This window comes from Pristiophorus japonicus, chromosome 4 (assembly GCF_044704955.1).
Source record: "Pristiophorus japonicus isolate sPriJap1 chromosome 4, sPriJap1.hap1, whole genome shotgun sequence".
Taxonomy (NCBI): Eukaryota; Metazoa; Chordata; class Chondrichthyes; family Pristiophoridae; genus Pristiophorus; species Pristiophorus japonicus.
The window spans coordinates 5111342-5126264 of NC_091980.1; the positions used below are offsets into that span (position 1 = coordinate 5111342).

Below are 14923 nucleotides of genomic sequence, written 5' to 3' on the forward strand. Positions count from 1 at the left end.
AATGAACGACATGATGCTGAGCTCTTTTTCCCGCTGCCTTCGCCTCCGTGCCCACTTCCTCGCCAGGAGTCTTTCCCCCGTACAGCTGACCCTTTCTCCCGGTTTCAGAATTCTCGCTCTACTTGGTCCCCCTCCCTCTGACCACTTACCCTCTCTAGACCTCTTCATTGCAAACTGCCGATGGGACATCGGCCGTCACAATTTCTCTGCTTCCCTCACTCACTCCAACCTACCTTCCTCTGAACTTGCAGCACTCCGCTCGCTCAGATCCCACCCCAACCTTGTCATCATACCTGCTGACAAGGGTGGCACTGATGATTGGTGAACCGACCTCTGCCTTGCAGAGGCTGATCGCCAACTCTGACACCACCTCCTACCTCCCCCTGGACCATGACCCCACTACTGAACATCAAGCCATAATTTCCCAGACCGTGACTGACCCCAGCTCCTCTGGAAATCTTCTCTCCACAGCCGCCACCCTCATTGTTCCCCAACCCCGCACAGCCCGCTTCTCCCTCCTTCCCAAGATCCACAAACAGGTAGACCCATTCATTTCAGCCTGTTTTGTCCCACAGAACTTATTTCTTCCTGTCTCGACTTTTTTTTTTCTCCCCTTGCCCACTCTCTTCCCACCTACATCCGTGGCTCCTCTGACTCCCTCTGTCTCTAACAGTTTCCAGTTTCCCGGCCCCAACCATCTCCTTTTCACCATGGACGGCCATACACTTCCATCCCCCACCGGAATGGCTTGAGGGTGTTTCACTTCTTCCTCGAGCAGAGGCCCATCCAGTCCCCATCCACCACCCTCCTCAACCCGGCTGAACTTGTTCTCACTTTGAACAACTTCTCCTTTGGAAAATGGTGACATGATAGGTCCAAGTCAGCATGGATTTGTGAAAGGGAGATCATGCTTGACAAATCTTCTGGAATTTTTTGAGGATGTTTCCAATAAAGTGGACAAAGGAGTACCAGTTGATGTGGTATATTTGGACTTTCAGAAGGCTTTCGACAAGGTCCCACACAGGAGATTAATGTGCAAAGTTAAAGCACATGGGATTGGGGGTAGTGTGCTGACGTGGATTGAGAACTGGTTGTCAGACAGGAAGCAAAGAGTAGGAGTAAATGGGTACTTTTCGGAATGGCAGGCAGTGACTAGTGGGGTACCGCAGGGTTCTGTGCTGGGGCCCCAGTTGTTTACATTGTACATTAATGATTTAGACGAGGGGATTAAATGTAGTATCTCCAAATTTGCGGATGACACTAAGTTGGGTGGCAGTGTGAGCTGCGAGGAGGATGCTATGAGGCTGCAGAGTGACTTGGATAGGTTAGGTGAGTGGGCAAATGCGTGGCAGATGAAGTATAATGTGGATAAATGTGAGGTTATCCACTTTGGTGGTAAAAACAGAGAGACAGACTATTATCTGAATGGTGACAGATTAGGAAAAGGGAAGGTGCAACGAGACCTGGGTGTCATGGTACATCAGTCATTGAAGGTTGGCATGCAGGTACAGCAGGCGGTTAAGAAAGAAAATGGCATGTTGGCCTTCATAGCGAGGGGATTTGAGTACAGGAGCAGGGAGGTGTTGCTACAGTTGTACAGGGCCTTGGTGAGGCCACACCTGGAGTATTGTGTACAGTTTTGGTCTCCTAACTTGAGGAAGGACATTCTTGCTATTGAGGGAGTGCAGCGAAGATTCACCAGACTGATTCCCGGGATGGTGGGACTGACATATCAAGAAAGACTGGATCAACTGGGCTTGTATTCACTGGAGTTCAGAAGAGTGAGAGGGGACCTCATAGAAACGTTTAAAATTCTGACGGGTTTGGACAGGTTGGATGCAGGAAGAATGTTCCCAATGTTGGGGAAGTCCAGAACCAGGGGTCACAGTCTAAGGATAAGGGGTAAGCCATTTAGGACCGAGATGAGGAGAAACTTCTTCACCCAGAGAGTGGTGAACCTGTGGAATTCTCTACCACAGAAAGTAGTTGAGGCCAATTCACTAAATATATTCAAAAGGGAGTTAGATGAAGTCCTTACTACTCGGGGGATCAAGGGGTATGGCGTGAAAGCAGGAAGGGGGTACTGAAGTTTCATGTTCAGCCATGAACTCATTGAATGGTGATGCAGGCTAGAAGGGCTGAATGGCCTGCTCCTGCACCTATTTTCTATGTTTCTATGTTTAACGCCACTCACTTTCTCCAAATTAAAGGTGTTGCTATGGGAACCCGCATGGGTCCTAGCTATGCCTGCCTTTTCGTGGAATACGTGGAACATTCTTTGTTCCAGTCCTACTCTGATTTCCCTCCCTCACCTCTTTTTCCGGTACATTGATGACTGTATCAGTGCCGTTTCCTGCTCTCGTCCTGAACTTGAAAATGTATTTCACTCTGCATCCAATTTCCATCCTTCCCTCACCTTCACATGGTCCATCTCTGACTCTTCCCTTCCCTTCCTCAACTTCTCTGTCTCCATCTCTGAGGATAAACTTTCGACCAGTATTCACTATAAGCCCACTGACTCCCACAGCTACCTGGACTACACATCCTCCCACCCCGCATCCTGTAAGGACTCCATTCCATTCTCCCAGTTTCTCCCTCCGTTGCATCTGCTCTGACGATGCCACCTTTCACACTAGTGCCTCTGACATGTCTTCCTTTTTCCTCAACAGAGGATTCCCCCTCCGCCATGGTTAACATGGCCCTCGATCGTGTCCGTTCTATTTCCCGCACCTCTGCTCTCACCCTTCCCCTCCCTCTCATGACTGGATTCTCCTTGTCCTCCCCTTTCACCCCATCAGCCTCACCATTTAATGGATCATCTTCCATCACCAGCGTGATCCCACCACCAATCACATCTTCCCCCCTCAGCATTCTGAAGGGACCGCTCCTTCCGCAACACCCTGGTCCATAGAAACATAGAAAATAGGTGCAGGAGTAGGCCATTCGGCCCTTCGAGCCTGCACCACCATTCAATAAGATCATGGCTGATCATTCCCTCGGAATCCCTTTCCTGCTTTCTATTCATTCTGCAGTCACCCCCAGCATCCACTCCCCTTCCCATGGCACCTTCCCGTGCAACACCTTTTACCACCTCCCTTCCCACTATCCAGGGCCCCAAATACTCCTTCCAGATGTAACAGCCATTTATTTGTACTACTTTCAATTTAGTATACTGTATTCGCTGCTCACGATGTGGTCTCCTCTACATTGGGGAGACCAAGCGTAGATTGGGTGACCGCTTTGTGGAGCACCTCCGTTCAGTCCGCAAATGTGACCCTGAGCTTCCGGTCGCCTGTCACTTTAATTCTCCCCTCCATTCCGACTATGACCTCGCTGTCCTCTGTTTCCTCCACTGTTCCAGTGAAGCTCAACGCAAGCTCGAGGAACAGCACCTCATCTTTCGTTTAGGCCCTTTACAGCCTTCTGGACTCAACATAGAGTTCAACAATTTCAGAGCGTAACTGCTGCCAATCTTTGGCTCTCCTCCGCCCCCCCCCCCCCCCAAGCCTGTTTATATTTTTTTCTGTCTCTAATGGCGTTTGGGCATTATCCCACCATTCACACCCTATCTTGACTGACGTTTTTCTACCTCCTGGCATTACCATTTGAATTTGGGCCATCGTCCCTTTTGTGTCTCTAATTTCTCCTGTCTTCCACCTTATCACAGACCTTCCCTTTTTGTTATTTCTTCCCCTCTCCCTTTCCGTGCTGGTTAACAATCTGTTCTTTCCAAATACTCTCCAGTTCTGACGAAGGGTCATCGACCCGAAACTTTAACTGTGCTTCCTCTCCACAGATGCTGCCTGACCCGCTGAGATTTCCAGCATTCTCTGTTTTTATTCCAGCATCTGCAGTATTTTGCTTTTGTGCCCAGGGGTACACTTTGGGGGTGAGGTTTGTGAATCGGGAACATTGTTTGCCCAGGGACACGGTACCTCACCCGGGGGCTATCCCCAGCAAACTGGGACAAAGGGTCACCCTGTTTTAAAATGCTCTTTCCTGACATTAAAATCAACTGGCATCTTGAGTACATGCACAGCTGCAATGTCCTTGGGCAGGCAGCAGTGTGATTGTTTTGTTAGAGAAGCTGGAACTGGTGACCAGAAAATGAAACTGATTGAGGGAGAGAGGAGAGTGTGTGTGGTGGGGGGGGCGGGGGGTAGAGTTGCAAAATTCAAATAATTGATAGGTTTAACTCGACTATCCTGTCGTGAGGGGAGCGAGACAAAGACTTTATGGCTGAGAAAAATTGCATAAATAATGTGTCTTGCCTCCCACATCAGTAAACATGCACAAGAAAAAAATGTTTGCAGTGATGTAATGCATTTGTTTGGAGGGATTGGTTCCGATGTTGAAATTGGTACATGAATCTTTGCTGCGTTGTCAGTGGAGTTTCAAGTAACCTGTTTTATCGGACAGCAGTGACTGCACGCCAAAAACCCACGCTCATTGTAGAGATACCAGACTTGGCACAATCGGCATTCAAGACCATTAATTCTCGGCAAGCATGCACAGTCTAATACCTGTGGTTAAAGCATGGGTGAAATCACAATCGGAACTATATGCTGTAGTCCTGTTCCACTTGAGAATTTTATGAAAATACTGTTACAGCTTAAATCCTTTCAAATTCATAACACTTTTATTTTAAAATATAACTTTAATTCTTCGGTATGAATGTGAAACGGATGTGGAGAAAAATTAAATGCAATGTATCATTTAACAAATGTGTCACTAATTTTTTGACTTTGTTCACTGGGCATTGCTGGCAAGGCCGGCATTTATTGCCCATCCTTAATTGTTCTTGAGAAGGTGGTGGTGAGCCGTAGCCTTGAACAGTTGTAGTCCCGTGTGATGAAGGTGCTCCCACAGTGCTGTTAGGGAGGGAGTTCCAGGATTTTGATCCAGCAACAATGAAGGAATGGCGATATATTTCCAAGTCTGGATGGTGTGTAACTAGAAGGGGAACTTGCAGGTAGTGGTGTTCCCATGCAGCCCTTGTCCGAGCTGGTAGAAGTCGCTGGTTTGGGAGGTGCTGTCGAAGAAGCTCCGTCAGTCTGAATCCTGGGCCATTTCCTATTGTCCATCTCTATGTCTGAGAATGCCAGAAATCAGCAAGTTTGGTAGCCAGTTCATTCAGGGCAGTGATTTTGGAAACTTGACTAGCCTGCAACGTCGAAAATGTGATGGAATAGACACAGCAAAGAGGAGTTTGTGTTGTCATAAACTCATCAATGAATTGCAAGTAAAATTGTAACATCATTTCTAATTTTCGTGCCTTGGGACATTTTACTACGTTAAAGGTGCTATATAAATACAAGTTGCTGGTGGTGTGGTGTCCTCAGAGAAGGGAGAATCTGGTACAAATTTATATCCTGTCTGGCCTGGTAACTCATGTCACAAGCTGGATATAAATTGATATTTCATCTTATGGCAGTTTGTATAATGTTGGCCAAAAAAAGCTTGTAGATTGGTTATAAACATCAATTGTGAAATAAGTCATACAGCACAGGGAGGAGGTCATTGACCCCATCGTGCCTGTGCCAGCTCTCTGAAAGATCTACCAATTAGTCCCACTCGCCCAGCTCTTTCCCCATTGCCTGCGCGTTGTTCTTTTTCAAGTTTTTATCCCGTTTCCTTTTCAAAGTTGCTATTGAATCTGCTTCCTCCACCCTTTCAGGCAGTGCGTTCCAGATCATAACTCGATAATAAAATATTCTCCTTGGCTTTTTTGCCAGCTATTTTAAATCTGTCTCTTCTGATTACCAAGCCTCCTGCCATTGGAAACCGTTTCTCCCTATCTACTTTATTAAAATTCTTCATAATTTTGAACACCTCTATTAAATCTGCTCCAATGGGAACAGTCCCAGCTTCTCTACTGTTTCCACATAACTGAAGTCCCTCAATCGCTGGAGCACACTTGTGAACTCCTCTGCACCCTCGCCAAGGTCTTGGCATCCTTCCTAAAGTGTGGTGCCCAGAATCTGATACAATGCTCCTGCTGGAGTCTAACAAATGATATAGGCAAGTTTTGTACTCTCTGCCTCTTAATTAAAGCCAAGGATCCCATGCAGAATGTTGGCCTTTATTGCAAGGGGGGTGGAGTATAAAAGTAGGGAAGTCTTGCTATAACCACATCGAGAGTACTGCGTGCAGTTTTGGTCTCCTTATTTAAGGAAGGAAATACTTGCATTGGAGGCAATTCAGAGAAGGTTCACGAGGTTGATTCCTGAGATGAAGGGGTTGTCTTCTGAAGAAAGGTTGAGCCTATATCATATTGAATGGCGGAGCAGGCTCAAGGGGCCATATGTCCTACCCCTGTTCCTATTGTGTTCTCATTGGAGTTTAGAAGAATGAGAGTGATCTTATTGAAATGTATCAGATTCTGAGGGGACTCGACAGGGTCGATGCAGAGAGGATGTTTCCCCACGTGGGGAAATCTAGAACTAGGGGGCATCGTTTCAGAATAAGGGATTGCCCATTTAGAAACATAGAAAATAGGTTCAGGAGTAGGCCATTTGGCCCTTTGAGCCTGCGCCGCCATTCAATAAGATCACGGCTGATCATTCACCTTATTACCCCTTTCCTGCTTTCTCTCCATACCCCTTGATCCCTTTAGCCGTAAGGGCCATATTTAACTCCCTCTTGAATATATCCAATGAACTGGCATCAACAACTCTCTGTGGTAGAGAATTCCACAGGTTAACAACTGAGTGAAGAATTTTCTCCTCATCTCAGTCCTAAATGACTTTCCCCTTATCCTTAGACTGTGTACCCTGGTTCTGGACTTCCTCAACATCGGGAACATTCTTCCTGCATCTAACCTGTCCAGTTCCGTCAGAATTTTATGTTTCTATGAGATTGTGTCTCATCCTTCTAAACTCCAGTGAATACAGGCCCAGTGGATCCAGTCTCTCCTCATATGTCAGCCCTACCATCCCAGGAATCAGTCTGGTGAACCTTTGCTGCACTCCCTCAATAGCAAGAACGTCCTTCCTCAGATTAGGAGACCAAAACTGAACAAAATATTCCAGGTGAGGCCTCACCAAGGCCCTGTACAACTGCAGTAAGACCTCCCTGCTCCTATACTCAAATCCCCTAGCTATGAAGGCCAACATACCATTTGCTTTCTTCACTGCCTGCATGCCAACTTTTAATGACTGATGTACCATGACACCCAGGTCTTGTTGCACCTCCCCTTTTCCTAATCTGTCACCATTCAGATAATCTGCCTTCATGTTTTTGCCACCAAAATGAATAACCACACAGTTATCCACATTATACTGCATCTGCCACTCGTTTGCCCACTCGCCTATCCTGTCCAAGTCACCTTGCAGCCTTTTAGCGTCCCCCTCACAGCTTGCACTGCCACCCAGCTTAGTGTCATTGCAAACTTGGAGATATTACACTCCAATCATTAATATATATTGTAAATAGCTGGGGTCCCAGCATTTGAGCCCTGCGGCACCCCACTAGTCACTGCCTGCCATTCTGAAAAGGACCCGTTTATCCCGACTCTCTGCTTCCTGTCTGCCAACCACTTCTCTCTCCACGTCAATACATTACCCCCAATACCATGTGCAAAACTTGAGATGATGAGGAATTTCTTAGGGTTGTGAATCTGTGGAATTCTCTGCCTCAGAGCTGTGGAGGCTGGCTCATTGAATATATTTAAGGTAGAGATGGACAGATTTTTGAACGATAAGGGAGTCGAGGGTTATGAGGAGCGGCGGGGAAGTGGAGCTGAGGCCAAGATCAGATCAGCCATGATCTTATTGAATGGCACCAGATGGACTCCTCCTACTCCTACTTATGTCTTCTATGCTTCAATGATCTAAAAGAATTGTTTTATTACAGGGTTTTGATGAGTCAGGGAAAGAGACGCAATGGGGTTGCTGAGTTTAATTAGTGGCTTCTGGGATCATATCTGCTGCTGGGTTTGAAACTGAAGTCATTACTTTTCTAAACTGCAACTGCATATGTTCAACTGTACTTTCCATGAATCATTAGAACATCCAAAACATGACCGCTGCCTTTTCAAGTTTCCAGCAAGCACTTTTGTATTGATATCACGAGACATGAATGTGGGGAAATGTTATTTTCCTTCTCCTTTTAATGCACCAACCTGCCTTTGGATAGCTTCATTATCTTGCCTGTCAGTTATAGTTGGTATTGTGCAGTCGGCCGACTCCCATGCCAGAAACTGCAGGCAGCGTCTTTGCCGTTTGCGTCCTGCCCGTTTACTGGGCAGTGTTCACGGCAACAAAAAAAACACCACCTCTAGTTCAGTTTACAAATTGAAATGAATTGCAGCAATCCTAAACCGATTATTTCTCCTGTTTCAGGAGAAGCAGCGAAAACAGCAGGAACAACAGTTGCAGAGGCACCTCACCAGGCCCCCACCTCAATACCAGGATCAGCAGCAAAACCCATACCGTGTTGAGCAGGTCGGTCAGTTTCAGGGTAAGTGGGGCATCATTGCTGGGGTAAATGTTCCATCAGGCGTCCGCACTGGTGAAGTTCATGCTGCAGCCTGAATACTTAATTGAAAGATCATGATTCTCCTGATCTAACATTGGAAGAGCGAAGGTCACACAAAGGTGGTTCCTACTGCCCTCTGCCAAAGTTTGCGTGGAGCACGCTGTGACAGTACTGGTACTGTTGTTTCTTTTTCATCGAAACTCTGGCTCTTAGACCGAGCAGTCGTGCTTTGTTCCACATTCCCCGCTTCTTGTTCGTAACCCTGTAAGTTCTTCAAGTACCTGTCTAACTCCCTTTTAAAATGATTTATGGCATCAGCTTTTCACTCCCTTTTCTGTGCCTGCATCGGTCAACAGATCTGCTGTGGTTCAGGCTTCCTTCACACACTTCTGTCTTGTGTTTATCGTTTCTATAATCAGACCACATTTTAGCTAAATACTTGAAGCAAAGGACTATAAAAGAGAAAGATTGATTTTTGGGTTGTAGCAGAGAGCGAGAAAAGTTGTGATAAGCTTTAAAACTGTTAAATTTGACTATTAAAAATTGGTGTGAAGTACAGTCACAAATCCCCCAATTTGATCACTCATCTTACATCAGAACTTTTGAGAGTTCAGGTCTCTGCTCAAAATGTTGACCGATTTTAGAAACATAGAAACATAGAAAATAGGTGCAGGAGTAGGCCATTCAGCCCTTCGAGCCTGCACTGCCATTCAATGAGTTCATGGCTGAACATGCAACTTCAGTACCCCATTCCTGCTTTCTCGCCATACCCCTTGATCCCCCTTGTCGTAAGGACTACATCTAACTCCTTTTTGAATATATTTAGTGAATTGGCCTCAACAACTTTCTGTGGTAGAGAATTCCACCGGTTCACCACTCCTCATCTCGGTCCTAAATGGCTTACCCCTCATTCTTAGACTGTGACCCCTGGTTCTGGACTTCCCCAACATTGGGAACATTCTTCCTGCATCTAACCTGTCTAAACCGGTCAGAATTTTAAACGTTTCTATGAGATCCACTCTCATTCTTCTCAACTCCAGTGAATACAAGCCCAGTTGATCCAGTGTTTCTTGATATGTCACTCCTGCCATCCCAGGAATCAGTCTGGTGAACTTTCACTGCACTCCCTCAATAGCAAGAATGTCCTTCCTCAAGTTAGGAGACCAAAACTCTACACAATACTCCAGGTGTGAACATAAGAATTAGGAACAGGAGTAAGCCAACTAGCCCCTCGAGCCTGCTCCGCCATTCAACAAGATCATGGCTGATCTGGCCGTGGACTCAGCTCCACTTACCCGCCTGCTCCCCATAACCCTTAATTCCCTTATTGGTTAAAAATCTATCTATCTGTGACTTGAATACATTCAATGAGCTAGCCTCAACTGCTTCCTTGGGCAGAGAATTCCACAGATTCACAACCCTCTGGGAGAAGAAATTCCTTCTCAACTCAGTTTTAAATTGGCTCCCCTGTATTTTGAGGCTGTGCCTCCTAGTTCTAGTCTCCCTGACCAGTGGAAACAACCTCTCTGCCTCTATCTTGTCTATCCCTTTCATTATTTTAAATGTTTCTATAAGATCACCCCTCATCCTTCTGAATGCCAATGAGTAAAGACCCAGTCTACTCAATCTATCATAAGGTAACCCCCTCATCTCCCGAATCAGCCTAGTGAATCGTCTCTGTCCCTCCTCCAAAGCCAGTATATCCTTCCTTAAGTAAGGTGACCAAAACTGCATGCAGTACTCCAGGTGCAGCCTCACCAATACCCTGTACAGTTACAGCAGGACCTCCCTGCTTTTGTACTCCATCCCTCTCGCAATGAAGGCCAACATTCCATTCGCCTTCCTGATTACCTGCTGCACCTGCAAACTAACTTTTTGGGATTCATGCACAAGGACCCCCAGGTCCCTCTGCACCGCAGCATGTTGTAATTTCTCCCCATTCAAATAGTATTCCCTTTTTTTTGTTTTTTTTCCCAAGGTGGATGACCTCACACTTTCTGACATTGTATTCCATCTGCCAAACCTTAGCCCATTCGCTTAACCTATCTAAATCTCTTTGCAGCTTCTCTGTGTCCTCGACACAACCCGCTTTCCCACTAATCATTGTGTCATCTGCAAATTTTGTTACACTACACTCTGTCCCCTCTTCCAGGTCATCTATGTATATTGTAAACAGTTGTGGTCACAGCACCGATCCCTGTGGCACACCACTAATCACCGATTTCCAACCCGAAAAGGACCCATTTATCCCGACTCTCTGCTTTCTGTTAGCCAGCCAATTCTCTATCCATGCTAATACATTTCCACTGACCCCACGTACCTTTATCTTCTGCAGTAACCTTTTGTGTGTCACCTTATCGAATGCCTTTTGAAAATCTAAATACACCACATCCATCGGTACACCTCCCTCCACCATGCTCGTTATATCCTCAAAGAATTCCAGTAAATTAGTTAAACATGATTTCCCCTTCATGAATCCATGCTGCGTCTGCTTGATTGCACTATTCCTATCTAGATGTCCCGCTGTTTCTTCCTTAATGATAGCTTCAAGCATTTTCCCCACTACAGATGTTAAACTAACCGGCCTATAGTTACCTGTCTTTTGCCTGCCCCCTTTTTTAAACAGAGGCGTTACATTAGCTGCTTTCCAATCTGCTGGTACCTCCCCAGAGTCCAGAGAATTTTGGTAGATTATAACGAATGCATCTGCTATAACTTCCGCCATCTCTTTTAATACCCTGGGATGCATTTCATCTGGACCAGGAGACTTGTCTACCTTGAGTCCCATTAGCCTGTCCAGCACTACCCCCCTAGTGATAGTGATTGTCTCAAGGTCCTCCCTTCCCACATTCCTGTGGCTTGGTGTGGCCTCACCAAGGCCCTGTACTGCTGTAGTAACACCTTCCTGCCCCTGTACTCAAATCTCCTCGCTATGAAGGCCAACATACCATTTGTTTTCTTAACCGCCTGCTGTACCTGCATGCCAACCTTCAATGACTGATGTACCATGATACCCAGGTCTCGTTGCACCTCCCCGTTTCCTAATCTATCACCATTCAGATAATAGCCTGTCTCTCTGTTTTTACCACCAAAGTGGATAACCTCACATTTATCCACATTGTACTTCATCTGCCATGCATTTGCCCACTCACCTAACCTATCCAAGTCACTCTGCAGCCTCATAGCATCCTCCTCACAGCTCACACTGCTACCCAACTTAGTATCATCTGCAAATTTGGAGATACTACATTTAATCCCCTCGTCTAAATCATTAATGTACAATGTAAACAGCTGGGGCCCCAGCACAGAACCTTGCGGATTTTCTTTAATATATCTTGCTGATGGACACAGTGCATTTTCTGTTCCTATTTTTAAAAGTTCGTTCTGGGTTGTGGATGTCGCTGGCAAGGCCGGTATTTATTGCCCATCCCTAATTGCCCCTTGAGAAGGTGGTGGTGATCTGCCGCCTTGACCCGCTGCAGTCCGTGTGGTGAAGGTGTTCCCACAGTGCTGTTCGGGAGGGAGTTCCAGGATTTTGACTTGATGAGGAACTTGCAGGTGATGGTGTTCCCATGCGCCTGCTGCCCTTGTCCTAGGTGGTAGATGTCGTGGGTTTGGGAGGTGCTGCCAAAGAAGCCTTGGTGAGTTGCTGCAGTGCATCTTGTAGATGGTACACACTGCAGCCACGGTGCGCTGGTGGTGGAGGGAGTGAATGTTGAAGGTGGTAGATGAGGTGCCAATCAAGTGGATGGTGTCGAGCTTCTTGAGTGTTATTGGAGCTGCACTCATCCAGGTAAGTGGAGAGTATTCCATCACACTCCTGACTTGAGCCTTGTAGATGGTGAAAAGCCTTTGGGGAGTCAGAAGGTGAGACACTCGCCGCAGAATACCCAGCCTCTGACCTGCTCTTGTTGCCATGGTATTTGTGGCTGGTCCAGTTAAGCTTCTGGTCAGTGGTAACCCCCAGGATGTTGATGGTGGGGAATTCGAATGGTAATATCGTTGAATATCAAGGGGCGGTGGTTAGACTCTCGCTTGTTGGATATGGTCATTTCCTGACACTTGCGTGGTGTGAATGTTACTTGCCACTTATCAGCCCAAGCCTGAATGTCATCCATTGAGTCGAGTCCCAGTTTCTCTTTACCTCGATAGAACGTTGCTTTGTCATCTTGAGGCTCCTAATTACATTTCTGGACTAATTTTGTGAGATTGACTCTTGTGACGTTGATAAATATTCTAGGCATATTAATATGGAATGATTCACGAATGCATCACTATCGTGTGCGGCAGCATTACCACATCGGTCGCTGAATTCACACCGTACAGTTCACTCCCCTTAATTTAATCATTTTTTGTTCAAAAAATTTAGATTATCCAAAGATTTAAATTAGTTATTTTAATGAAACCGCACAATAGAACACTATAGAAACATTCAAATGCCAAAGCCAGCAATTTAACTGCACATGATTGAAACTTGAGGTAGTTATCAGTCATTTTGTTGCTTTTTTAAAATTTATTTCATGTGGGTTTTCGTGTGCAAGGCCAGCATTTATCATCACTTCTGGGCAGTTCATAGACAACACGAGATAAAAGTTCACTGGTTTAGAGGTAATATATTAACCTGGATAGAGGATTGGCTAACAGAAAACAGGGAGTAGGGATAAATGGTTCATTCTCGGGTTGGCAATCAGTAACTAGTGGGGTGCCACAGGGATCAGTGCTGGGACCCCAGCTATTTACAATCTATATTAACTACTTGGATGAAGGGACTGAGTGTAACGTAGCCAAGTTTTCTGACGATAGAAAGATGGGAGGAAAAGCAATGTGTGAGGAGGGCACAAAAAAATCTGCAAAAAGACAGACAGGCTAAGTGAGTGGGCAAAAAAATTGCCAGATGGAGTATAATGGTGGAAAGTGAGAGGTTATGCACTTTGGCAGAAAAAAATTGAAGAGCAAGTTATTAAATATAGAAAGATTGCAAAGTGCTGCAGTACTTGTGCATGAAACACAAGGTTAGTATGCAGGTAAGCAAGTGATCAGGAAGGCCAATGGAATTTTGGCCTTTATTGCAAAGAGGATGGCGTATAAAAGCAGGGAAGTCTTGCTGCAGTTATGCAGGATATTGGTGAGGCCACACCTGGAGTACTGCGTACAGTTTTGGTCTCCGTATTTAAGGAAGGATATACTTGCATTGGAGGCCGTTCAGAGAAGGTTCACTAGGTTGCTCTGGAGATGAGGGAGTTGACTTATGAGGAAAGGTTGAGGAGGTTGGGCCTCTACTCATTGGAATTCAGAAGAATGAGAGGTGATCGTATCGAAACGTACAAGATTGAGGGGGCATGACAAGATGGATTTAGAGAGGATGTTTCCACTGATGGGGGAGACTCGAACTAGAGGGCATGATCTTAGAATAAGGGGCCGCCCATTTAAAACTGAGATGAAGAGGAATTTCTTCTGAGGGTTGTAAATCTGTGGAATTCGCTGCCTCAGAGCTGTGGAAGCTGGGACATTGAATAAATTTAAGACCGAGATAGACAGTTTCTTAACCGATAAGGTCATAAGGGGATATGGGGAGAGGGCAGGGAAGTGGACCCGAGTCCATGATCGGATCAGCCATGATCATATTAAATGGCAGAGCAGGCTCGAGGGGCCATATGGCCTACTCCTGCTCCTATTTCTTATGTTCTTACATTGCTCCAGTCCCACACGGATGTGGTTGTATCGGCCAGACCAGGCAAGGACCGAAGGTTTCCTTCCCTAAAGGGACTGCAGTGAACCAGATGGGCTTTTATGACAAGCCGACCGCTTCATGGTCACTTTTACTGAGACTAGCTTTTTATTTCCAAATTTTATAAAACTGAATTCTCATTCTTAAACTCGTGTTCTCTGGTTTATTAATCCAGTAACCTAGCCACTACCCTAACCCTATACCTACCAACAGCTCATTAGTCCGTAAAGTATTTAGTCCAGTGGGAAGTTCTAGCTTGTTTGTCAGTCGTCACAGAATTAAATGCCAGGACCATGGTGGGAGCTGGCTTCTTTAGCTCTGTTCGCTGGGTCTACTTGGGGTATCTTCACTTTTCATCCCTCTAGCTAGCTGCTGCGTGCTCTTGCACAACGGCAGTAATACAGACTTTGTGACCTCCCAGCTTCAAGAACAGATTCATCCCTCATGCCTGCTGTCGGCTAAAACCTAGAACCCGCCTGCTTAGACTTTCGCTGCTTCAGAGTCAGCTGTTGGAGCCTGTTTGAATTTCCAGTGTTGTGAGCAGCTGGCAGTCGGCTCTGCATTTAGATGCTGGAACTTAACCTGTCAAAGTCAACTTTCAGGCTCGCACTGCCGTGCTTCAGACAAAGTGCTGCAGCCCCAGCTCAACAAAAGCACACCTCTCCCCTCTGTTCCCCTCTGTCGTTTTCCCCCCCCCTTGTGTGTCGTTTCCCCCCC

At 46.0% G+C, this 14923-nt stretch overlaps 1 protein-coding gene across 1 annotated transcript in view; it reads left to right on the forward strand.

Annotated features, from left to right (window-relative positions):
• The window catches only part of maml1 (mastermind-like transcriptional coactivator 1), a 93869-nt gene that overhangs the window by 64263 nt on the left and 14683 nt on the right, over nt 1-14923 (forward strand). The window contains exon 4 of the mRNA XM_070877981.1: nt 8343-8460. Within this exon, the coding sequence (XP_070734082.1) occupies nt 8343-8460 (118 nt within the window). The remainder of the gene's footprint in view (nt 1-8342; nt 8461-14923) is intronic.